General features: G+C 43.3%; 1 protein-coding gene across 1 annotated transcript in view; it reads left to right on the top strand.

Annotated features, from left to right (window-relative positions):
• Positions 1-26,907, top strand: part of SMAD3 (SMAD family member 3) — a 74,311-nt gene that overhangs the window by 30,648 nt on the left and 16,756 nt on the right. The window contains exons 2-5 of the mRNA XM_065688182.1: positions 21,613-21,806; positions 22,664-22,798; positions 23,501-23,575; positions 24,923-24,973. Of these exons, the coding sequence (XP_065544254.1) occupies positions 21,613-21,806; positions 22,664-22,798; positions 23,501-23,575; positions 24,923-24,973 (455 nt within the window). The remainder of the gene's footprint in view (positions 1-21,612; positions 21,807-22,663; positions 22,799-23,500; positions 23,576-24,922; positions 24,974-26,907) is intronic.

The raw sequence follows: 26,907 nt of genomic DNA, 5'->3' as shown, positions 1-26,907 counted from the left end.
CTTTGATGGTTTTGGTATTGTGCCACCTATTAGTGCCAGTTCAGCTAATGGCAACCCTGAGCTCCATTTATCACCCACCATACTCAGTCATTAAGATTTCATTGTCCGATAATCTATCATGAAATGCCATTAAAAAGCATTTCATAATGTAAATGAAACAAAGCCCAGCAGTGGTTATTTAGAAGTGAGCTGTCTTGCTGCATGGTGTCTGGAGGATCTTCCCATGAAAGATTATTAGACATTACCTGCTAAACTAAAGACAAAGAGAACCTAGAGACAAAAAATAGGGAGTGGAATGGCAGCTGTCAAGTGCGACCCAGCTACCTCTTGCACGTGCAGACCTATCTTCTGACACGTAGTCAGTGCTAAGGTGGTTTCCCTGTGCCTGATAACGTTTCTTTCTCTAGTAGCTGTACCTTCTCCAGTTAGTCTCTCTCAAGTTAATGGAGCTTATTTGTGGATACACTGTTATACAGTCAGAATTTAGCCTTAGTGACAGAATTGATAAGCTATTTAGAAGCCTAAAGAGTAAAGAAGGAAGAGCTTATCTATATTACCAACATAGATTCTCTATAGCATTCCCATAGTGCTCTTGGGTTTGTGCTGTGGTGGTTCGTATTCCTTGCTGGGGAGCTTGTGCTCAATGTACCTCTGATCTCATCATCTCTAAAACTTAATGTCTTCACTAGAACCTGCTTTCCTAGAGCTGATAGATGGGTTCTTTCCTTCTCACTCCTTTTGTGCTGGCACAAGTGCTTTATCGCTACCCTTAAAGAGAGCCCATTGTGCCTCTCGCCTTCCTGTCTCTGCTTCTTTGTGCCTTTTTCCGTTTCTAGATTTCATATTAGAGGGCTCACTCGGTTCATTTCAGGGGACTGTGTGCTGCCTTGGGGGTTAGTTTCTTTTTCTGAGGACAAATTGTGATTTGTGGCCATTTTTTCTCAAGCTGCAACATCCTTCCCATGCTGCTGCACCTTCACTTTCTCCTGCTTGCCTACATGGATCTATTGGTCTCATCTGTTACTGCTCTGGATTGAAACGGGAGCATACTGGAGATGGGAATTTGTGGCTGGGCAACAGAGTATTTTGAGTTTTAACTTTGCCTCTGCCATATCATGTCACCCCTGGCTTATGAGGCAAAAACTGTGATTTTTCACTTCCTGAGAAACAGCTCATTCTCTGTAAGTGGACACTTTCCAGGTCTGATCAGAGCCTGTTACCTTTTGTGCTCTTGAGAGAAGCCAACATTGAACGGGAATTTTTTCAGTATAACAGTGAACACAGCAATTTGTTTTTGTGAAGCCTGATTATTGCTGTGTTCTGGAAGGTGGGTTCTGGACAACCGTGCCGCTAAAATAAACACAGTGCTGAAGGAAATCAGCTTGTGGTTAATTAGCAGCACAGAGGATGAATATGTATCAGTGTTGAGATGTTTGAGTTGGAAGTTCTTCATGTGACTTCACAAGCTTGGGTGCACTAGCATTTTTTCAAATGCTAAAGAGGCACCAAAATATGTTTTTAAGGCTTCTTTGGAGGCAGTTTTCTGTATTACGCTGGTGGAACTGAGGGCTGGTGATGTCATTTCCCTCAAACTTGCTGCAAAACTCTCCTATAAAAGCATAACGTTAGGAAAACCACAGCGAAATGAGAGAAGCAAAGGCATGTGCCCAAGGACTAATGCCATCAGAGGTGGAGTAACGGCACCAGTCTTGCACCACTGCCTGGAAGGAGCTCAGACAGCATTTCACTGGGGAGATGTTTTAGTATCTCCCTTCCTTCTCGAGGCTCATTTGTGCAATGCTGACACTTTTCAGGAAGGGCGTCTTGAGGACTCCTGTGAGCCTGACAAGAAGAAAACAGCCTTGTTGTAAAACAGCCTTTGAAAACAAAATGTTCCATCGAGAGCAAGTTGGCAGTGCCATTGCGTGCTTTCTTTGAAATGTCTTCTGGCTACAAGTAAGGCACTTGTGATTTGGGAGCTCCTTTGGTGTATTTTCTTTTGTGGCTTCCCTTGGTGGCTTTTTCAGGTGTGTGTTCTTCTCAGATAGCACTTAGAGCAATGCAGGGAGCTTAATGACATCCCTCGGATGCATGAAGACCTGCCAGGAATGCCATTCTCCAGCAGCAGTGCATATGGAAAGTCCTGGCATTTTTACTGTGAAAGGAAACTTATGTATAGAGTAACTCAGACTCTGCATGTGTGTGGGGAAGCCATGAAGTTTAAAAAATATATATTGCTAAATTTGCCCACACATCTTGTAAACATTCTGTGCAAAATGTAAGTCCAAGTGGTTTAAAGTTGCGACAAATACGAAGCAGAACAGAGTAATCTTAAAGAAGAAATGTAATGAATCCTTCTATGTAGCAGTCTCCATTCCCCTGTTCCCTCCCCAAAATATCCAGGAGGCTGTTTTTAGAATGATAGGATAGAAATAACCTTGTGCATTTCCTGCAGTCTGCTCTGCTCAATTTTGGGCAGAGTATGCTTTGGGATTTTACTAGTGAAGCTGAAGTACAAATCCAGATGGCTTTGGGAAGCTTGGGCCAGGATTGCTTCAATAGGTACAATCAAATTAAGTCCATTGAAGCATGAGAGTAAGTGGCCTGATGGGGGGTTATTGAGCACCCGGCAACTCCCACTGAGCACAAGCCTCATTTTCTCTTACCATAGACCTTTTGTAATGATTTCCGCTATCAAGACAGAAATCTGCGCTCACCCAGCAGCAGCGTTTCATACCCGCTCTTGCACTTGCTGGCCCAGATCCTCAGCTGTGGAGGAAACATTAGGAAGGGAAAAACAAGACCCACTGGCTAAGAAATCCTTAATGGAGCCCAGTAAACTGGAGTGATGTTAAGGCTGTATCACCACGAGTAACAGAACTGGTCCTTCACATAGGCTGGTGTTAACTTCATCATTTCTTTTTAGGGGAAAGACTTTTGAAGTTACGTTTTCCATCCAGCACAGTTTGGCTTCGAGTTTTTTCAACTGTTCCAAGAAAGAAAATGAAATGTTGACTTTAAGCACCTCAGTTAAATACTCCCGAGCTGTGAAAGTGCATATTTCACAGGGGAAAGGTCTGTTTTTAATGCAGTAGTTTGCATTTATAGGAAAGATAAACCTAGTCTGAAGTAACGTTTCTCTAAGCCTTTTTTGGTAGAATTTGATCAGTGGTTTAAGCAACTGTAACTGATTCCAGGAACACTTCAAAGCAGGCACTTCTCATTGGCCATTTGCAAAATCACCTTCCGAGACTGAGCCTCTGGAAATGCATTTATTCACAGAATATGTCTTGCATTAGTCCTCAGTTGGCCAACAAAATTATCTAAGGCATGTCTGAGGCAGCTACTAAAAAGAAACTTAAAAGGCATTACTGTTGTAGTGGAGATGATGCAATACACTTGTGCTATTATCAGTCTCAAAGTAAAGTTAAATACATTCAAATGAGCTTGATCTGAAGGGATTTGATTAATACAGAGCTTTAAAGAAGAGATGCTTTGAGTAAAGGCCCAGCCTTCTTGATTTATTGTGCGTGAAAGCTTAGGTGAAAGGCGAGTTCCTTTACCCTGCTTATCCCAGGTTTGCATGCCATGAAAAGGAAGTGACACATGATATTCCATGTTGTTTTTCCTCATCTCACAGGCAAGGCCTGCAGTTGTTGAATCTCTACAGCAGGAAGCAAAATGCTAAATATGTTGGCTTTTATTCAGATAGGAGTTTGGAACAGAGTAGGGGTGAATATTCTCTTTAAATCAGCATTTGTAGTTGTTGCCTTGAGGTACGTGAGTCCTTCTGAGGTTGGAATAATAGGTGCTCATGAAAGAGAATATTGAAGGTCTTTATTTTTTAAACACTTTATTATCTAAGAGAACAGGAGTGTTTCAAGATTTCTAAGTCTCTTTCATCCTAACAGAGCAAAGCATTTAAGTACTTCCTCAATCCACCTCTTTCTGCAGGGCCGTTTAAGTATATGCATAGATTTAAGCAGTTAAATTGATGGAGCTGATGCACAAATTCCAGCGAATGCCTAAACATAACGTGGACAGGGCGTTCCTGGAATGAGGAGTTGTTCTCTGGGGACCACACTTTCTAAACACAGCAGCAGGTGAGGATGGCAGAGAGGCAGACGGGAAGCAGGTGGCTGGTTTGCTCTATGCTCCTGACAAATGGCACACTGTCTTCCAAATCTCTGGCTTCACAGCCCTCTGGAGAATGCCTCATGGTTGTCAGAAAACAATTAAGAAGCCATTATGAGGGAATGCTTTTGCCAATCCGGCACCTGACACAGCCACCGGATGCACCTTAGCTTATGAGTCAGGAATGCACCAGCCACAGCTTGGGTCATGTAAGGATTCCCTGGTGCTGGTCTGCACCTTGGCCCTTCTCCAGCCCTTTTCTTGCCTTTGATTATTCCCTTTATTTATTTATTTAAACATCTGAAGGATTTGGCCCAAGAAAATCCACCTTTTTTTCCGCAGGGTTTCCAGATTATCGCTGTTTGTTGAGGAAAGAAATGCCTTTAGAACTATGCAATTATTCACGTGTAAACTGTGTTTATTTGCAGTGCTGCTGAGTCTCAGGTGCTGGTCCTGCCCACACAGCCACACGCAGCTCTCCTGCTCTTTGTGTAAGGGACTGTGTGCTGTGTGGGATGCAGGCACGCCACGAAGCCCTCGGAGGCTTCTGGGGGCAAAGCAGCTCTAGGTTCTGTTTTTGTCTTATCTGCAGTGTGCATCCACAAATGTCACCATCTTCTAGAGGTCTGTGCTGCTTTTTTATTGCACCAGAGCTACTAAGTAGTAGCTGGCTGAGCAGCCAGAGCTTTTACAGCAGTGAAATTCTGTGTGGGAGTGTGCAGCCCTTGTTGAGGCTTCAAAACCTTATCTTCCTTAGAAATAGGAGTAATAATAAAAAACAGATAGAAAAAAATCCCCAAGAGAGCCATGGTAATATATCAAGGGCAATCTGCAGAGGAAAGCAAAATGGCTTTGGCGTGCTCTGCTTTACGGATACACATATTTCCCTGTAGCCTCCTCCTCCTGATGCCACTCTGTGATTTTTCAGAGAAAATGTGTATTTTTAGTTTTGTGCATGTCTTTTCCCCTCTTTTCTTCTCCATGTAAAAAGAAACAAAATGCTGCGCAGATTTGCCCACCTAAACTTTACCATACATGTTTTGGAAGTAAACTCTGATTAATTGCTGGAAGAACAATGTAGTGGTGATGTTTCTTATTTCTTTTCCCCATGAAGCTACTTCACACTTCTAGTATTGAACAACTGCTCCTTGTGACAACTGCTCCTTCCTGTTTGTCCATTTCATTTACCTGTTGCATCCTGTTGTAAATGGAAATCACATTCTCTTTGAGTCAGGGACTTTCTCTTTTATGCTGGTTTTGTATTGGCCTTGCTGTTTGATTGGGGCTTAGTGGGGATTAGTGGGTACTACCATAAAGCAATTAGCATCTTGAAAAGTCAGTCATGTGGAGGGCTGGAATGGAATTCACTGAATTCATTCCATGTGCAAATGAGCACACAGGGTTCAGCTGGAAGGCTCTGCTCATTCCCTTCCGGGAAGGTAACTAACCTTTCAGGTTTGGGGAACCTGGCTTTGTTTGCCTTGCTGAATACCCTTTTACACCTTATAACTTTACATAGCTCTGGGCACACTGGAGGTTCTGAGAAAAGATTAGACTGTGTGAGTGATCATGTGTATTGTTAGACCCAAGAATTGTTTATGACGTTTTGTTCTAAGGACTGTTATGCATAACTGCACTGAATGTTTTTAAAGTTTAACATCCATTCTTGTGGACTGGAGTGTTTCCAGTGTCCTTAACACACTTCCACAAGAGGGACTTTATCACATGTATTTTAAGGAAATGCATTATGACCAGTGGGGACGATTTTGATAAGAATCAAAGACCTAAAACGAATCCTAAGGCTTTGGGTGTAATGCATCCTAATGTAACTAAAGTACTTCTGTGAGAACAAGAAATGAATCTCGGTTTGCTCTGGTGCTTCCAGCGCTTCTCTTTTATTTCAGTCTGTTGTGGCTTTTACCATGCTCTCATTTATGTTAAAATATTTTCCCCTTCAAGTCCAAATTTTGCAAATGGGCACGAGGAATGCAGGATATGATGTCTTCTAGTTCCCCAGTGCGCTTCTGGTTTTCTTCTTTGATTTCTCCATACAGAAAGGAGATAGCAACGGTCCCTTGCTTCCAGAGGAGTGTTTTTAGAAGACTTAACCACTGCCAACTGCAAGCAACCACACTGCAGTGAGTCAGCACATCTCAAGGCTAGGTTTCCTGCTGTGGGCAGCACACACTGCTCCTGCAGGTGCTGGCCTTATCAGAAGATGGATGGTAAACCATTTCCCCCTTCCACACCTCCTCCCTGTGCTCCCAGCATGCATTTGCTACTGGGACCAGCTGCCTGGCTGTGCTCTCATTGGGTTCCTTGCTCATCTAGTATAGAGCAGGATATCTGGGATGAGGAGCATAGAGGCTCTGGGGTGAAGGCTGCAGTTTATTACAATCTACTGTCCTACTTTTTGTCTGGGTGGCCTGATTTCTACAGTAGTGCCAATTCTCATCATGCTGTTTACAGAGTAAAGACAGGATGTGTGCCGACCTGTCGTGGTGCATTTATCTGCTCTTGTTATATTTTTAGGCTCTTGCTTCCATGACAAAATATTCAGTGACAGTATATTTGCCTACAAGCCTTTGAAGGTCTGTTTTTGCCTCATGTCAGAATTCCCATTGTTTGGGGTTCAGCCAGCATTTTGAGCAGCAACGCTGCGTTTCCCATGGCATCTCCATACTGTTTCTAGAAACAAACTTTGTGGTGTTTTCAATAAAGCTACAGGTCCTGCTTTAAAAAGGTTGAGTTTGTGGCAGGCTGACTGCTGATCAGTTCTTCATGCCAAGCAAATTGTGGTGAGTGTTAGGAAAGCAATCGCATGTGTGTGTGGTGCTGTTAATTGCAACACCCATAACAGCCTGTGGAGTAGCTGCTCCTTAAGCTTGTCTTACAAGTAAACCTGTATTCATAGCAGGGGGAGGACCTATCCAGTGATCCCCAGTTCATTCAGCAAAACAGGAGTGAAAATTGTTGTTGCAAATATTGGAGCTAGAATGTGAGAAAGCAGTGCCTGGAGGAGGAGGAGGAGGAGGACAGGCACTTGGTGTGAAGAGCTGGGCCAGAACTGTGGAACTTTCCACCAGCAGTGAGAGTGCTAATTCCCCAAGCTCAGCACATTCAGAGCCTGATGCAAAACTCATATTTTCCATGAGTATTTTATTTTTAATTTTTAATTTTTTTCACAAGCTCACAATGGATAAAAATAAATCCTTAAGAACTAATCCAGTTAAGCTTTTCCTTGTTGGCTGAGGAGAGAGAGAGGGCCAGAAGGAACAATGGACACTGTGTTTCTCTTTTGCAGTATCTGGTGAGTGGTCAGATACAACAGTGCTAAAGAGGTCACATAAACACAGATAATTTGGAGCTGGATACGCTCCGTTACAGCTCTGAGTGGGAGAATGCACTTTTGGAGGGGCTGGAAGCAGGACAAAGCTGTGTGAGCACCATGACTTAAATGACTGAAGGAGACAAATCCTCTCTAAATCAATTACCATTTGTTCCTTATTAATAATTCAGCTGCCAAGAATGTGCTTGTTGCTCTAGGGGGGTGGGGTGGGGAGGGGGGGGAAGCATACAGATTGTCCCTGAATAGCTGGCAGCGTAAAAGATGCAAGACAGTACTCATGGGAGTATCCAGAGAAAACTGTAACCAAGGGCTGTATTAATTACTTTAATACTTTTGCACCATTTCCTCCCTCTAAACCATTTTGCCTTTTGTATTGTGTTGATGGTGGATGGCATGCTGAGTTCAACTGGCCTTTCAAAAGGAATGAGACAGTGAAGAATCATTCTTCCACCTCATCAGGGCTGGAAGGCTTCTCTGTGCCCTGGAGTAATGCTGAAAGCAGCACAAGACAGGGAGAGAGAGGCTGAGGTGGGAAGTTGAAGCCAAGGAGAAGCATGTGGATGTCCACTCTGGGCAAGGAATTTGAGAGGAGGGGGAGGAACTGCAATTGGGATGAGCTCTCAGATGTAACATAAAGAGGGCCAGAGTGCCTTGAGGGCAGGGCTCTGCACTGTTTGAACTTAATACCTTGTAGAAGATACGGGACAGATTAAGAGAGGAGTGTGATGGATGGGTCCGAATGATAATTTTAGCAGCTGTGCTTTTTGATGGGTTGGAGGAACAAGATAGTGATCTGGTGTGCCAGAGAGGAGGAAGAGGTTAGCGGGGATGACATGAGGACAGGCAAGTTGCCTTAGTTGCCAAAAGAAGGGGTAGATCTTCATTTGCTTTGTGGGGGTTTGGGAGTTTTGGGTGTGTTTTCTTACATTTTGTGCAGGAAAATGACTCAAGTAGTGAGCAAAGTAGAAAAGGAGAAGGGCACTGGAGGTGGTATGGAGCAGCCGTTCAGATGGTGGGTAGGTTCCTAGAGTAAGGTTTAACATCATAGTTACACAGCAGGAGTGATTTCAGAAAGTTTATCTGGGCAAAAAATATTGTCTGGAGATGTGGAGCTTTGGGAATGGGGTAGGGAAAATGGAGGGGAGTTGGACTTGTTAGTGTTTAATGTCTTGTTGAGAGAGGGAGTTGGATCCTGTTTCATACAAAGCAGACGGTGCAGCCTCTTAGTAAATAGACTTGGTGCTGTGAGGAGGAGGTGTGATTGGTCATTGCCTGTGTGTATTTTAGAGCAATCAAATTTGTTTCATGGAGTTGTTTTTTGAGGGTAGAGTGGGTGTGTGGACCAAAGGCTTAGTCATGAGGGGAGGGGAAAGAAAACTGTCTTGACTTGTGAAATCAAATGTTTGTGACTTATCCCATTGTTTCCCTATCTTCATGTAGCTTATGCCAGTATTCACAAGCTGCAGGAGTGAGTTAGTGCTGTTAGGTCTCTGTGTGCTGTCTCCTCCTTTTTGTAGCATTCAGGTATTCAGAGAGGATTGGCTGCTCCTTCTCACTCTCTATTTCGTGCTCTCACTCATGCCTTGGGACAGCCCAGTAAGTATTTAGGGAAGGTGTAGGTAGTGAGACATCTCCCAATCAACACAACCTGAAGGGTGCTTAAAAATGTGTGGATGATTCACTGGAAGGCCCTCTGTTCTCTGAGTCACTGCTGACCCAGGGCCCTAGCAAGTGCATTATGCTGCTAAAGAGGAGACATAAAAAGAAGGCCATAATTGACTGTTACCTCTTTATGCCTCATCGTGTTGTTTTAGAGAAGCTGGGTGGTGTTCCTGGGTCTCCTGTCTGCATTTCATCTTGAGTAGTTATTATGGTTTGTTTCTCAAATTTCCCTCAAGCTTTGATTTGGAGTGAGTGGTGGTGGTCGTCTTCATGTTGACCATGAAAGCACAGTAGTGTTGCTGTGAGCTGTTAAGGAACATTTTAGTGTTACTCTCATCTTGGCTTTACCACAAAGATGGACAGATCTGTTTGGACACAGATCTTTGTAGAGCTTTGAGAACACTTTAGGATTTGAAGAATTGGAAATTGGTTTGTCTTCTGTGGGTTCCACTTTCAGGTCACAGCAGAGGGATGGTGGACTATTGCTGCAAGGCCAGGAGGGATCTCTCCTGTGGCTTTAAAGAGCTTCAATTCTTTTATCTACTGTTACTGCTCAGTACTCATAAAGGTTGACAGGTGGCAAGGTGATATTAGACCTGGGAGAGAAGAGCCTGTGTGGTTACAAGATGGGAGCAAAGAGGAGTAGAGTTGTGCTTTTAAACAGCATTCCTTGCTGATTTTGTGAGTGCCAAAACCACACGCAGCAGTCCAGCCAGACTCCTGTGTGGCTGGCATTAAAGGCACCAGCCAAGAGAGGCCAAAAAGAAAGCAAGGAGGGAAAACATCCCTTCTTTCTGGAATTGTGCTGGTCATTTTCCATAATTTGGCTGATAATGGCTGGCAGTGTCACTGTCACCCTGGACCAAAGACAGAGGGTGCTCGTTCCTCCTGCGTCACTCTGCTCTACCAAGGTTTGATGGAGGATGATGTGAAGCTGGCATGAAAATCAAAAGCAGCTTTAAAATTTGCTTTTTCAAGTACAAACTAATATTTACCTGTGAGTCTGCTCCCTCTTTGTTCCCCTCTCCTTGGCAAGAGCAGATCTGCTTCCAGTTCAAGCTTAAAGTCTTAGCATTTATCCAGGGAGGTTCCTGGGATGTGAATGTTAATTCTTTTGGTTTGAAGAGAGGGAAAGGGGAGATGACAACAGGAAAGGTACTTGAAATGGCCCCTTGTTCTGTAAATGTGAGTTTTGATGCAGTTGATATTTTCAGCTGTTCGTTATGGACACCTCATGGAAAACTTCTGACAAACATCCCATTTGGGAGCAGTTCTGTCTCCTGTGGTGGTTGAAGGGGTGACCTGTTTTTGCATTGGGTTTTTTTCTGGACTGTTCTTTAATCACTTCTTGCCTCAAGTTTTCATTACTGCTGACATTTACATGGAAATAAGGTATTTGTTCACACTGATGTCAGCTGCTTGCTTTTCCCTGCTCCTTTCTATGTCATAGCAGCTGGATTTCCATGCGAGCAATAGCCACGATAAAACCTTTACAGGAAAGGTACCATGCACGCACATGCTTAAGATCCTGTTTGGATGATAAGAATGACTTAGCGTGATACTGATACGTGCTTCATAGAGCTGTTATTCATGCTGCTGTGCTGCTCTCCCACACATCCTGCATTAGTCAGAGGTAAGCATTGAAATTCTACATCCTTGCTCCCAGTTGTATCACCAGTGCAGAGCTGATGCAGTTTATGGCAGGGGAGAGTGAAGGAGAGGGAAAACATCAGTGCTTGTGTTAGTGCTGCTTTACTTAGAATAGATAGTGGAGATCTTAATGGGAACGTGGTGCATCCTGATAGGGGTCCTGAAGGGAGCAACAACATCTGAAAGTGTGATTTTTGGTGAGCAAGGGAATTCCTTGTCCCTTGCAGCATGGGGAAAGTACTCTTCCCCCCTCCTTTTCTCTTAAGTTTTTCAGGGTGGGTTTGGGTTTTTTTTTTTTACCATCACCTGTAATTTAGGAAAGGAGAATTGGGCTTCCATGAGTAAGATAATTATCTTGGCTGGAGGGGATGGCTGCGGGAGTGACTTTCTCTTGCTTCGTGGCAAGTCTGCTGTGAGTGGGAGCCTGAGAAACAGCCTTTCAACTGATCTGTAGATTACTAGAAGAAAGGAAGCTTTCAGGTAGCCACATACACAGCTTCCTTTTTTGCTGCTGAGAGTTTTTGGTGGGGAGAAAACATTTCACCTGAAGCATTTTCTACCTCTCTGGTACAAATAACCCTCTTCTGTTATCGTATAGAAACAGTCCCCCAGAATAAAACTAACAACCACCTCCTTTCTTCCCTCACCCTCCTCAGATGTGCTGTAAAACCTGATTATGAGACAGAGAAGTTTATGAAGTTGTTCCTTCAAATACACGTGGACTCTTGCAGAGTCCTGAGTCTCTGATTTCAGTAGTAATTACGGGCAGAAGAGACTGTAAAATATTAACTTCTGTGGGCTTTTAATGAGGCGTTTCATCTGAAATCTGCAGCATTCCCCTAAGACATCTCACTCTTTTCGGTTTACTTTTTAAGCTGGATTTCTCCTGCATTGCTGGTGACTCATAATTAAGGAAGTCAGAGTTGTAAAATTAACACAGCCTTCTTCCACTACCCTTTTCACCTCTCTCCCACAGCACACACCTTCTGTTAACTCCTTGTGGAAACTTCAAGGCTTGTTTTGGTAGCGGAGGTAGTTCTTTGTCATCGGGACCAAGGAGGAAAGTCTGTGAGAATCGGCTCTGTGATGAAATACACAGTCTGCACATGGGAAATGATTCATGCTGAACTGATTCATTAACAACTTGTAGGATGCCAGAGCGGGTCGGAGGCTGGGAAAGCTTGGTTGGAAAAGAGAGCTGGTTAATCGGTTGGGAGAATGGGGGAGACCGAAGGCAGAGGAACCCAGACTCAAGTTTTTGTAAGCAACCTGCCTTTCGTTTCAGGCTGCAGTTATAATGAAGAACAGGGCCTCATCCCAGAGCCATGTGTAGCTCTGCTGTTGAAGGGATCCCTAAGGACATCCCTGCAGAGGGGCTGGGAGTGGGGGAGGATGTTGGACGGAAGCGTGAGCGTTTGTGGGACAGAGTCCCCTAGTTTGTGGTGTGCTGTTGATTAGTACTGGTTGGGCAAAGAATTACAGAGCTGAGCTGCTGTTAAACCAGCTTGAAAAGCAATAGCATGTAGAGCCAGTGGAATTAATGGAAGTCATAAAAAGGCCATGTCATGCAAGGAATGTATCGATCTTTGTCTGAAGTACCTGAGTTGCTTCTGAAAGTGGGAGATGGGCACTCTGGAAAACTTCACCCTAGATCTCATTATCCGAGCGGGGGAGGTACAAACACAAATGTCCAATCTTGAAATAGCTGCTTTTCAAATTACAGGAAAAGCAGCAACATTTTCACTATATAATAAAGAAAATAACAGCGATGAACCTCGAGTAGCCTCAAACTATTCCAAACAAGATAATTGGAGGCTGTAGCACAGTGTATTTTTAGTTATATCTGCTATAAAGTAAACACTTTCGTTGCCCAGGACCACCAAAAATGTTTCCATAAGAAATGTTGGCTTTGTCCCAACTTGATAGAATGCACAAACATTTGTCTGAGAAGTCAGTTCCGACTCCTGGAATTTATATGAAGTTTCTGTTGAAGGCACTGGGAATTGTATATATTGTGGAGGAGAGTCCAAGGTCTTAAAACTGTCATTTTTCAGCACTCACTATGATAATCACTTTTGCTTTTGTTAGCAGACATATATATTTGGGGCAGCAGCTCTTGGTGTGAGACTTCTGTCTAAACATTGAGCAGCGCATCAGTTTCTTTTCTCGTCCAGCAGTTAAGCAGCATATTCTTTCTTTGGGTCCTTAGCTCTGGTTTTCTTTGGGCTGTAGCAACAGTTGGTACTAATTTGCAAAGCCCTCGTGGCTTCAGTGGAAATAGGAAGATTATTTTCCCTGCAGTATCAAGATGATGCATATGGAAGCTAGATACTAAATGTAAGTCGGTGTAGATACCATGGAGGCTAACACAATAACTGAGTTTTACAGCACCTTTTCTTTTCTCTTGCTAGCAGGACCATGTGCTCCAGTTATTCCTTTTTTCTTGAGCTACTTTTGTTTTGAACGGACTCTGTGTTACGGAAGCTTATCTGAATCTCTTTGGCATTTCCATCCTTGAATTTTCTCCTTATGAAACTCCTCAGAACATACAAATACACAGCCCCATCAGTATGCCTGGAATCTCCTCGTCGAGAGGAAGTCGCTGGTTTGGTTGGATGCAAGTGTGTTGGGGTTTGGATTTCAGGATTGGAGTTAAACACGGGATTCTGGGAAGAACTGACGAGCTCATGTGATAAATGACTTTTCAAAAAGGCACGCTCCTTTCGAGAGGCTGTGTCTGTTCCTTCCACCCCCAGTCCCCTTAAGGCTCAAGCACAAATAAATTCAGATGAGTCTGACACAGATTTGGGCAAAAAAACTTCGCTGAACTAAATAAAAGGACAAGGGCTGCTCAGAAAAACTGGAACTCGAGAGGAGTTAGGGAAATCATGCAAAAAGTTACATTTGTTCTGGGAAAGAGCTTGGATGCAATACCTTCAGAAACACTCAAGGCCTCACACTCCACTTCCATCCCTTGTGCTCTACCAATTTCTATTCATGGTAGATTAGTAGTGGTGAATTACCACATTTTTACCAAACTAAAGTTTGCTCTGTCTGCCTCTTGCAGTAACAGCAAGGACAATCAGGGGTTTTTCACCTTGCTTTGCTAACAGCTCTGGGCTTCCTGAGGGTAGAGAGGAACCATCAGAGTCATTTTGAACTGCATCATTCCTGCTGCTGTTGTTAGAAACGGTGTCACTTCAGTTTGTGCCTTGTTGGGGAATTCACTGCTTCCCTTTGAAATGTCAGTCATGGAAAAGTGAACCGTTTCTGAGAGCTGCCATGCACCTTGAGGGTCTAAGTGCAAGTGTGCAAGTGTAGGTGGCAGAAATACTAGGATGTACATTAGGAAGTTTGGAACTGGGTTTACGATTAAGCCTTAATTAAGCATTAGGACACATTATGTCTTTTCTAGGGTAGGAGGGGGAAGGACATGCATGGTTTGGCCTCTGGAGTACCTATTTTTGTGCTACTGGCTATCAGTAAAAGAAGGAGGTGAAGGATGTAGGGGCATATAATTACAAAACAACTATAAATAAAGGAAAGGGAGCTGGGTTTGATAGCCGGTAGCAATATCCTATAGCTGTGGCACAAGTAGAAGTGGTGTAAATAACAGAGATTAGTAAAAAGTACAGATGAAAAAACAGATCCTGATTCTGCATGACAAAGCAAGATCTGTCTGTAGCTTTAAAGAAATCTAAATTCAACTAAGCTGCCATTTGCATGTCAGCAGGGAGTAGAAGTGGACATAGCTCAGGGAAGATTGCTGTGGAGTACAGGACAAGCAGAAGGCGGCTTTAGAGCAGCAACAATGGACAGACAGTTTATGGTAAACCAATAAAACATACTTATGTCTGAATCTGAAATTAGACTCTGAAAAATATGGTCTCAAGGCACCTGCTAAAGAGCTTAGCATTACTGGAATCTTAATAAATGACTCATGCTGTCATAATCTGATCCTGACATCAACTCTCCATGCTGTATTTCTTCAGCTTTCAAGTGGGGGAAGGGGAAGTCTGCAAAGCCTTAGTAAAGACTGAGAGATGTAAATAGGCAGTTAGGAGCCCCCACAAGATATATGGGTAATTTCTGTAGTGTCAGCTACTTTTCAAACCCAGCACAAATGAGACTCTAAGAATTATGCAGCATCAGAAGAAATGGGAATTGCTCTTTAAAATCTACCTGATACCACAGACTGTAGGTTCTGGCAGTCTCTGTTCAAGACTTCATGGTCAGCGGATGTGTGGAGCTGTGCCACCCACTGGCTGTGATCCTGGGCTTACCTGTAAGTACACACAGAGCCCTGTACACCCACCCAGAGGGTGTCACAGCCTTTGCTTTGCCTGTTGGCAGCACACTGCGAAGGTCAGAAGCATCTGAAGTCAGCTACCGTCTGCCGATGTAGAGAACATGTGGTTTTCTTCTGTATCCAAAGGAAGACTTCAGTGGGAAGAGTAAGCAGCACAAAATAGTGGTCATCTCTGATAGGATTGAGGGGGTGATGAGCTCCTTATTCCTGGTGTTGCATTTGACACAAACTTTCATTTTGCTTTGGAGGAATCTTCCAACTTCATTGCTCTGGGGGTAGCAAGAACTTATTCTCTCCATAGAGATGGGTTGCAAATGAGGTGCTTGTTAATTCTTTTAATCTATAAATGTAAAGTGTTAAGGAGAAGTATTAATTATTAGTTTCCTCTACGTCAGCGTGATAATGTGCATTGCAAACCTGAGTTTGACGCAGTTCCTTCTATTTCCAGAACTTGAATGACAGTACTGTTAAAACTGCACCAGCAATCGGAAAATGTAGTGATGCTGAGCAAATTGAGGGGAAAGAGATGGCAAAGGATCAAAAAGGATCAGCTTTTGAATCACAAACGTGCTGCCTGGATCAGGTTTTTTTACTCAGTGTTGTTCATTTGGCCACTATTCAGGGAAAGTTGAGATTTTATCCAACTTTTGGGTGAAGCCCTGTGGATACTGCAGTGCTCTGCACACAAAAGCCAGATTCTGCTACAAGAATAAGTGCTTATTTTCCTGGTGTAGACCAGATGCAGGGCCAGTAAGGAGCTACTAACCATGTTTTGTGCTTAAGAGAAAATCACAGCCTGTGGCCATAGTTCTTAGCGTGTTTTAGAGCATACAGGCAACTTAGTTGTTGTGGGTTTAAAAATCAGCTTCTGCTCGTGGTTTTTAGTAGGAAATCCCTGGAAATGCTTAACTTACACTTTTATTTCCTTGTGGCTTTCTGTTTTCCTTACTTTTTGCACATGCTGGTGTTACTGGATACTTGAGCTTTCAGGCATTTTGCTCTCTTGGAAGATTAATGACAGAGAGTGTATGAGTTTGACTGGTAAGGGGAGGGAGTGGATCTGCGATAAAGTAAATCTGAAGATTACCAACCTTGACAGAGGTTACCTGTAGTAACTTGCTGCTTATATCACTTTACTTAATTTGCACTTCTGCATCCCACTGATTTTGACTTTACTTTTAAAGAAGGAGAATGGGTACAAGGGAGACTTTCATTATGCATCTAGAGGAAAGATAGCTGCAAAGTGCTCAAAGAGGAAGACATAAAATAACAAGTACATCTTTCCAAGGAGGGGTAGATGGTTTCTTTTTTCTTTTCCAATTCAGGGCCTTACAGATCAAATCAGATTTAAAAAAACCCAACACAAAACAAACCCAGCAGCAACAACAACAAAACCCCAACCGACCAACCAAAAAACCCCACAATCATGCCTGGAAATCAAATCCCTGTTACGCAATGTAATGTTCCCCTATTTACTCCTCACTCTTTTTCAGACTGTTACAGAGGAGCGTTTAAAAATGCTTCTGTCGTTCTTTTTCCTCTCCTCTCTGTTTTTGCTATTAAGACTCGCAATTGCCCTTTGGTCTTTGAGCAGCAGCAGTCTGGGCAGTTTGAATTAGCAGTTTCTTGTGTTAAACTTTGCTTGTAAGAACATATAAGGGTGGATCAATTCTAAAGGTGTTCAGCCTGAGGGGGTTTTTGTTTGTTTCTTGTAGACACTGCAGAGGTGTCCTGACCATGCCTGAAGTTGTTGTGCAAGCAATTAAATCATCTGACTGCATTCCTGGGTCTTGGTCTCTCTTTCTTCGTTCGATACTTTTTAATCTTTGGTTATAACTGCCCTAGGTGTGGAGTAACCTCTCCACTGGATACCCCTTGATCATGTTTGCACCATATTGTAAACCTCAAGCCTTTGGCTGACTTCTCCTTGGGCATCTTTCACCAAGCACTGTGTCTTCTGAGCTGTATCCCACATGCAGGCTATGGGTGTATAGTCATTATCTTTGTTGCTAACAGCCACAGCATGGGCTGGGACAAGCCTGCTGTGAGACATTAGTCTCTCCTGACCCAGCACAGCTACCCAGTCTGCTAGCCAGGGAGTTATCATTCAGATGGGGAAGCACTGGTCTCTGCTGTTCCTCTGAATGGGTTGATCCTTGACCACACTGAGCCTCTGCCTTCCTCCCGTCTGCTTCTTCTTTATCTTGTCACATCAAGACTTTGTATTTCTGAATCATTGTTGAATTAATTTCTTTGCTATAACCCACTGCTAACTGGTATCAGCTCAGCAATCTTGCTGTGTTCTGGCTTTGGTTTTACTTTATCTGGTAGGCTGTCATAGCCCACACTCTCTCACACTCACAGGAGGTGATAACTATAGCTCATCACATTTCCCTCAGTAAATCAGGCTTGGGGATCACAATATTTTCTTGTTCTTATCTCACAAGTTCAGGATATGTGCTACTTATAAAAGATGCACTAGAACACCCTCTGGCAGCCAGAGTCTGCATCACCCGCTTGCTCTAAACATCGACACTGAAAGGAAGAGCTTTTTACTACTTCTGCTATTTAATCCCACCATGCAGTATAGAGACACTTTGAAGGTGTGTGTCCCAACAAAACAAATGGTGCTGCTTTTGGAGACAGCCATCCAATGCTGAATTTTTGGCCAAAGCAGCCTGGGTATTTTTAAAGAAATCCTGTTAGATATTGTGGAATAATGAATGTGGCAAGTCAGTTGTACAGGGAGATCTGCTCAACACAGGCTGGTTAAAACAAAGGAGATAGGGAGGAGCAATTCAGTAACTCAGTGGAATCTTTGGTACTTAGAGTCTGCTAATTTTCATAGAATCATAGAATCGTTAGGATTGGAAAGGACCTCAAGATCATCCAGTTCCAACACCCCTGCCATGGGCAGGGACACCTCACACTAAACCATCCCACACAAGGTTTCGTCCAACCTGGCCTTGAGCACTGCCAGGGATGGAGCACTCACAACCTCCCTGGACAACCCATTCCAGTGCCTCACCACCCTAACAGGAAAGAATTTCCTCCTTCTATCCAATCTAAACTTCCCATGTTTAAGTTTAAGTTTTAACCCGTTACTCCTTGTCCTGTCACTAATTTTAATGGATGTGCTGAGCTCTCAGGTGATACGGAGACTACTTCTGCATTCAAGATCAGACTGTGCTTCAGAACAGGACCAAGAAAAGATAGAAGTTGAGTGCGCGCTATGGAGTTTATTGTCGGATTACTGTGCGCATGGATGTGAGACACACGCCTGCTTGGGTCATCCATGAAGGCTGTGGGCTCCAGACGTGTTGAGCTAGCAAATGTGGTGCACACTAAGAAAAGTGTATACTAACTCATCTCACATAGCTTTTGGCTTTCATCAGATTTCTTCAGGAAATGTTGCATCCTGTTAAACCATGGAAGAATGGATGGTCTTCTGCCAAGTTCAGGACCTGAACCAGCTTGTGGTGTGATGCTGAGAGGACAGGAGCCAGTGACTGCAGCCTAGATAATGTATAAGTGAGATGTGTGGGCTCAAGAGATGTGGGCTTAAGACAGTTCTTATGCTCAATCAAGTGTTTTCATCTACAAAGAAGCATTCAGGCAGCTAAGAAAGATGTGGCAACTGACTGTGGTACTTGGAGTGCTGTATCTACACAAAGAGCTGCCCGTAGTAGAGCACAGTCTTTGCACATGAAATCCTGTGTCCCATCTCAGCCATACCAGTTATGTGTTGCTTTGGTCAAAATTCTTCTTGAGAGTTGAGGCAGGACAGCAGAAAGAAATAAAGCTGCCCGGTTACTTTGCCACGTTGTTCCCAAGAACAAGCAGACGATGTTGATTAGTCCCAAGTCCCTTAACAGAGACCCTGAGGAGAGATTTCACAATCATAAAAATGCAATTAGTCCCCAGTGCTTTGGGGAAATATAATTTCTTTTCCCATATCTTCTTATTGGGGGCAGAGGGGAGAAGGGGAGGTTAATATATCTGAAAATAAAACATATGGCTCTGTCATTTTTAGAATTCTGGTTTAGATAAGATTGTAGAGCAGCCCATCTCTTGTGCAGTACAAACAGCATTCATGCCAGGAGCAGTGGTAGATAGCAAGCACAACACGTTTTCCACAGTGTGTAGTCTTTGCTGACAAAAATGAGTAGCTCTGATAGTAGTGGTTGAGAATCAGTTCTGCTTTCAGGCTGGTTTTGGTTTAGGTAACCACTGAAGCTGTTCAGGATTTGAGGCCTGCTCAGACAACAGTGACTTGGTGTCTCCCCGCGGTCTCCTGCAAGAGCTTTGTTGGCGCAGGGGCACTGTTAACCTGGGTGTTGAAGCACTGCATCCAGAGAGGGCATGCGGATGGACATTGCTTGTCTTTTGTGAAGACTTCATAGCTTTACCAAGAACCCTGGGGTGGTGGGAAGAAGTGCATTTTACCCTCCAGCTGACTGGGAAGTTTGCTGTAGGTATGAAGAGTTTCTTCCACCCTAGGAAATGTAGGGAGAGACCCATCCTTGCAAGTAATCCAGAAGTCATAGACAGTGTTAGTCCTCTATCTCAGCTGCTAACCTCAACCCACATCTGTCTGTGCTGCTGTCATGTCCATCTGCTGATGGCAGCTGGGAACAGTAAGAACACTTGCCACAGTTGTGTCTCCTGTGGGACACTTGGAATAATCTGAGTCTTCTGTTTTCTCCTTTACCCTCACTTAGATGCAAGATACCCTTCTAAGTGCAGAGATGTTTGAAAAGGGAACAGAAGAGCAGTCCCGGTTTGTTCCTTGTTTCAGCCTACTCTCTTTTTGCTAAATATAGTGAATAGTTTCACACTTTTGGTCGCTGTATTTTTTAAGTTTTTCCACATTGACAAGTTCTGAGGTCACACAAATCAAGTCTTGGGCCCACCACGGTTCCCACCTTCCATAGAAGATCAGTTCTAGACGCTGGCACCCTCCTTGTGAGTCTTCCACCCAGGAAAACTGATTTCTGCTTTCCTGTCCTCAGAAGGAGTTCGGCTAAAGAATATACTTGGAGAATGTGCCAGATGCTTGTCTGGTTGGTCAGTCCATCACAGAGTAGTCTGAAGAGAGAGTTTGACCCATAAATAACAGCACAATATGAAGAAATACATACTATAAATACATGCAGTAAATAACAGGGCGTTGTGCGTTTTCCAGGGCTGTAATACACTTGCAGGTTTTAGATGTTTTGTAATCTCTACCAGCAAGCCCCTCAGTGATAAACGCCTTATATACTTCATGCATAACGTTGTATGACATATTTTCCTGCTTCCCTATATCAGGTGCTTGTCAGTAATAGCTTGGGTTGGTTGTGTTCTGCCTTCCTCGTTGCTGTAGCAGTGTTTACAAGAGGTGTGCATGTTACCAACCTCTGCCAGGGAAGCTTTTGGGGAAACTCTTTTAGGGCAGCCAAGACTGGCACAACCGCTGCTGGAGTAATTGTGTGTTTTGGTTTGGGTTTGGTTTGTTTTTCTGAATTGGCTGCCAACACAGAGAACCAAGGGAAAGAATTCCGAGCAAAATTTCGATTTTTCTCCTCTTTTCCTTTCCTTGACAAATTAAAAATTAGGAATATTTCATTTCACCAACCCCCTCAAGTGTTTCATTTCAGTCATTAAGAAAAGCAAGGGAAATGAAGGCTTAGACTTCAAACAAAGTGCCTAGGGGATGTTCCTGTTTAGCAGCTCAGGGAGTGGAGTCCTCATCCAGGATGGAGGAGACCCTGCTCCAGCTCTTTCCTCTGCTGGAGAGCATTTGAACCTTCCCAGGAAGGTTTGCTAGGAACAGGCTATTGTGAGGATGGGATTAGATGAAAAGTGAGTTGGAGGAGGCACAGACTGGATGTAAAAACAAAAGTTGAGCAAGGCTGGAAATCTGTATTTTTTTTGTTTTCAAGTAGCAATTTGGAAAACGAAACTGGAAGATCTGTTTGTAATGGTTGGGAGCACCGTTTGAAGGAAAGGTATCTATGTCAGTTTTGGATAATCTTGTCACAATGGGAATTCATGTCTCTGTATCTTGAAAGTCCAGTTTTCTTAGCACATACGTCAAGATGTACCTTTACATGCACAGCATAAATTGCCAAGAGTGATGCAAACCTCGTTAGTTAGTTAAAGAAGTACTACCAAATGGATGTATTCTTACTTGCTGTGACTCTTGTCTCTGCCTTCAAATTAGCCTCTTTCTGAAAATGAATAAATCTCTTTTATGTAACAGATATTTTACAATTTCGGAGATTTCCTCTTGGCCTGAAGACTGGACCGGAATGCCGCCTTCCAGCACTGTCTCAGCAGGTTTTGGTGACCAGCACCTTTTGGGCTGGTGTCAGGATGCTGAGTTGGCTGGGCCTTGGCTTTGAGCCTCCTGCTGAAGCCTCCAGTCTTCATGTTAGGTTCCCCTGTGTAGTGTTTGATGGGATGTGCTCAGTACTACCCTCATGTACCAGTCTAAATCACTGTCATCTCTGTGTTCTGACTGCAGATCGTTAGATGGCCGGCTCCAGGTGTCTCACCGGAAGGGTCTTCCTCATGTGATCTACTGCCGGCTGTGGAGATGGCCAGACCTTCATAGCCACCATGAGCTGCGGGCCATGGAGATGTGCGAGTATGCCTTTAACATGAAGAAGGATGAAGTCTGTGTGAATCCTTACCATTACCAAAGAGTGGAAACCCCAGGTACTGCTGGCCCCGGGTGCAGCTTCTCAGTACCAGCATAAGGGATTTATAAGTATATTTCGAAATTGAATAAAGCAGCAGGCGTAGGGTTTTAAAACCAGAGCGTATTTATTATTGATGCTAATCTCTTACTGTATGCAGCAGAATAATTTATGAATCTGCACTCAAGGGGAAAATATCATTTTAAATCGATAAAATCCAAGTAGAGCAGGTTGCACTGTTGCCAGGTTCCTAATGCGGCATTCATTGTGTGCAGACAAAAAACTCACACGCATAGTAGATACAAGTATGAGCTGTGACAGCGTTGTATGTATCCCTAAGTGTTGGTATTAAATTAAGGGTAAACTTAATATTAAGTTGAAGTGGATCTAAGAATAGCTCCCAGCACAACTGAACTTCCTGTTCTGAAGTCTCCTCCTGCCTCTGAGAGAGACTTTCATCTGGAGCCGCGGATACTTCTGCTGCGTGTTGGTGCAAATCTGCAGAACCAGTCTGGATGTTTATGCTAATCCTGCCTTGCTGTTTCATTTTATGTGAAATTTATTCCTTTGGAATCATGTGGTATAACTTCTTCTAAATGGGTTTTCAAGAAGACCAGTTTCTTTGCCTTAGAAGGGGTAGACAGACTACGTGTGCTCAGATAAGCACGTATCCCATCCCCAGCTGAGGGATGTTAAGAATAGCATTTTTAACTGCTGCTATTTCAGAAGCAACTATCAAATTGTGTCCTTTAATTAGCGACTTAGGTGCTGCATGTATTTAAGGGTGTTACTCCAAACTGGTTTCTCTTCATTTTCTAGGGTTTCAGTCATTTTATTTTAAAGCTGTTCTGCTTTTTTTTCCTTCCATTTGTGCAGTGTTACCTCCAGTGCTGGTGCCTCGGCACACAGAGATCCCAGCTGAGTTCCCGCCGTTAGATGATTATAGCCATTCTATTCCAGAGAACACTAACTTCCCAGCAGGTATCGAGCCCCAGAGCAACTACATTCCAGGTACCATATATCTTCCATACAGCGAGCAGAGGGAAAAGGGTTGTATTGCACAGTGAATCGTGTCTATATGTGCCAAGCTGGGTGATTGGAAAGTCTTTCTTTCCATCGTTACTATGAAGCTAAGGAGTGGGAACCTATACAAAAATAGATGAAGGCTGTAAATGTAGACACACAGCAGTGCTGTTTATAGTTTTGTTTTCTTTAAACTCACCTCTTCAGTAGCACATGCTCTATTGATTCTGAAAGAATGAAGCTGGAATCTGAAGCTGAATGTTCCCTCTGCATGGTTAGGTTTGAATGAAATTCAGCCATTTTAGTTTGAGTAAAACTAAATTTCTGATGAAATTGAGCTCTTCTATTTATGTATCTCTTTTACTAGCAATTTACACCTTATTTGCATGGACAAGCTATGCAGCTGCACACCAGGAGAGGGAAAATATGTGGACAGAAAACTGTCTGCATGGCTTAAAGTTTGACGGGATTGAAAATCCGGATTTTTTTGTTTCCCCCTCCTCTGTTATTCACATATATGCTATGACTGTCATCCTGGTTGTGCCAGCTCCTCCTTTCAGCAGCTTGAGGAAGAAACATACTAAAAAAGAAATCTAGTTCCTTGTGAATAACAAACTCAATGTTTTTGGTGTCTAAAATCCAGACTTTGCATCCAGTTGCAGTGACAGTATGATCATTTTGTACTTCTAGAGACACCCCCTCCAGGCTATTTGAGTGAGGATGGAGAAACAAGTGACCACCAGATGAACCCCAGCATGGATGCAGGTAAGTCATCTTTTGCCATTTGCTGCAGCTTTCTAGGTCATAGCAGAGACACTTTTAAAGTTTTCCTTTGGGGTACTGAAGATCTGGTGGTGGTTTGAGGTATTTTATCCTGGTAGGAGTGCAAATGTAGCCTGACATCTCATGTAAAGCACACGGGAATAACTGTTGAAAGTGTCTTCTTGATTTGGGTGCTGTCACTGCTCATAAGAACCACTGAATTGGACCCTGAATTCTTACAACTTATGTTTGAAAAGCAAAACCACACCCTTGGTTAGAAAGGCTAATGCTTTACAAGAGGATTATGCAAATACATGGCACTTACACAGAGACAGACATGCAGAGCCTAATTAATGCAAATACTGCACACAAATATCTTGGTTTCTGTGCATGTCTTCAGTGGTAGAGCATACGTGGGATTCTAAAAGAGGCATGAATGATTTGCAGTCTTTCACCACACTTACACAGATGGAGGAAGGCAGTGTGGGTTTGTTTTTCTACATCAAACATAAGCCTATTGGCACAATCCATTTTAGTGCATACAATTATTGGTAATGTGGTTGACATGTGGAATATATGTATGGCTTTTTGGAAAGTGGACTGGAATAGGATTGGCCTGGGAGATGCCATAAATACCCAGTTTAAGTTTGAATGCTATATCCCTTCCTTCAGATGTCATGGACTTTGTAGAAAAACAAATTTCAAAGAAAGCAGCAAAACTCAGTGTGAGAGGAAAAGCAGAAATGGGCTGTACCACCTGTGTGCTTCCATGTGGCATCCAGAGACTGTGGAAGCTGCTCTGGATATCCAAGTGCAGGTATCAGAAATACATGCACAGAATTTGTGGACCAAACTGAAATGATTTAGGATAAAATTCTGCCAGTTGTTTGGTCACAGCTGTGTATCTTGATCCAATCCTCCATGCTCCCTATACCAATAAGATTTGTTGATACAAATTTTTGGTGGTTGCGAGTATGTTTTGTGCCTAGTAATGTGAAATCACGCTGTTAAATGCCCAGCTAACTGTAGCTGTCATGATGGAACCTGGAGCTTTGATCACCGCAAGTAAAACAGACAACTGCCTGCTCAGTTTTGAAAATTAATGGGTTAAGCTTAAGAGAAGGCATTATGAAGATGCTTAGCAGTATTGCAGATGTAGCAAGCTGATATAAGTAATAGCATTTGGAAGCTCAAGTAATCAACATCACGGGAGCTGCTGGTGTCACAAAATGAGTCTTAAGTCAGAAGTGGGTTATCCCTCCAACAAGCCCAGGCAGAGCTGAACATTTGGTGGAAGTGTTTTCCCTTGTGCAGATGCTGTACTAATAATTACAATGTCTTGATTTTCAGGTTCTCCAAACTTATCACCAAACCCTATGTCTCCAGCACACAATAATCTGGGTAAGCATGTGATCTTGAGAACGGTGTGTAATTACAGTCAAGGTAGTGACATTTTAATGATGATGTTGTGCACTTTTGCTGGGGTTGTGAGCATTGTTGATGTTCCTTTCCACTTATCCTCTTTACTGTGATAACAGTGATTCAGAGTAACTCTAGACAAAATACAGAAATCTGAACTTACATCAGACTCAAATAAAAACCCAAGAAATGCTGGCAGACAAATACCAGAATGAGTGAAGGATTACAGCAGAAATACACTCATTTGATTACATGGGTTTGCAAGGAATATGTCCATCTGTTTTGCTGGTGATTTTGTGTTCTCCCAACAAAACTATGAGTGCTGGGATCATGTCAGACAACAGAGTACGTCTACCTTAGGGTCATCCCTACACCACACAGGGATAAAGCAGCCCAGAGCCCTCATGTCCCAGTGCCCTAAACCACTGGAAGAACTGGCCCAGTTATGCAAGTTGTTGTGTGAAATCGAGCATGGGCTGAGCAGAGCAAAGTGGAGGTGGCTGCTGTGTGTTTGGAGAGTCCACATAAATGGAGAGAAGGTAGGAATGCTGGTGTATGGAGAAGCATAGATGTCATGAACAACCTTATTTGAGCATTAGAGGTGTTTGTGGAGTCTTGTGCTCAAATGAGCCTGGAACAAGGCCTTTACCTTGCGGTACTATTAGAGGTTTTGTGGTTATCTCTGAACCTCTGCTGCTGTCTCAAATGGCTCTGCCCTTTATTTTCATACCTACAGACATAAAACGTCTGATCTTCATCAGTTTGAGCTCTTAGCCTATCTGCAATTGCTCTCAACGGTCTGTCATAAAAAGCACTCACAGTTCTGGCTAGCTGCAGGATCAGTTCTCTAAATGTTCATTAAGCCAGCAGACAGAGGCCACTTGAGATTACTCTTGAATAACCATAGCCATAAAGTTTACATATGCTTTTAATCCTGGCACGGAGTACTTTGACACTGCTCCAGAATTTGTCAGTCATTGGCTGACTTGTGGATATCTTGGGGCTGTTGAAGAGGGAATTTCTTTTCTTCTTTTTTTGCCCTCTTTTTCTCTTCTTTTAAAGCATGGGATGTATTGCTACAGTGCCACTAAATTTTTATTTGCTTTAGCTATTAAAACCTAAAAAAGAGAATTCATGGCTGACTTATTTTTATTTCCTTTTTTCTTTTTGGTTGAATGGGCTGCCTGGCAGTGGGGGAGAATTTCTAGCAATTTCTTTTCAACCTCAATGTAAAAAGCCCATTATATGTCACAAAACCAACCTGACAAGTTCATTGTGGCATCTGCCTTGCATAAGGAAGAAAGGAGTTTCTAGGAAAGAGGCCCCAACGTGTGTCTTCTTAGAAGGACACTAGTTATTAAGGCATGCTGCTCAGTGGATGGGCCTGTCAGATGTCTAATGTGCTGTCTGGTGACAAAACCTAAGGAGGAGCAGGTGAAGCTGGTTAACCACAAAGAATCTCTTTGTAGTCTAAGGAGCAGACATCAGAAAAGCATTTTAGCTTCCCAACATTAAGATACCTTGAAGTTTTGCAAATCAAATATTTATTGCTTTTAGGCAAGAGCTTCCATAAATGAAGAACTCCTGGTCTCTTAAAGATTTTGTCAGTTTTTGCATGTGAGAAAGCTACAAAATAGTAAATGAAGTGGCATGTAGCTGAGCCACTGTTAAAACTGTCAGCTGACAAAATCGTCATCATTTTCCTCTTTGCTCTTGTGAGATCCCCCCTGGAGCACAGCATACAGCTCTTGGGGCCCACAACACAAGAGCGACATGGAACTGTTGGAGCAAGTCCAGAGGAGGCCACGGAGATGCTGCAAGGGCTGGAGCAGCTCTGCTCTGGAGCCAGGCTGAGAGAGCTGGGCTGGATCAGCCTGGAGAAGAGAAGGCTCCTGAAGGGGAGACCTGAGAGCAGC

This window comes from Lathamus discolor, chromosome 8, assembly GCF_037157495.1.
Source record: "Lathamus discolor isolate bLatDis1 chromosome 8, bLatDis1.hap1, whole genome shotgun sequence".
In the NCBI taxonomy this organism is placed as follows: Eukaryota; Metazoa; Chordata; class Aves; order Psittaciformes; family Psittacidae; genus Lathamus; species Lathamus discolor.
This window is presented reverse-complemented; position numbering and strand designations above follow the sequence as displayed.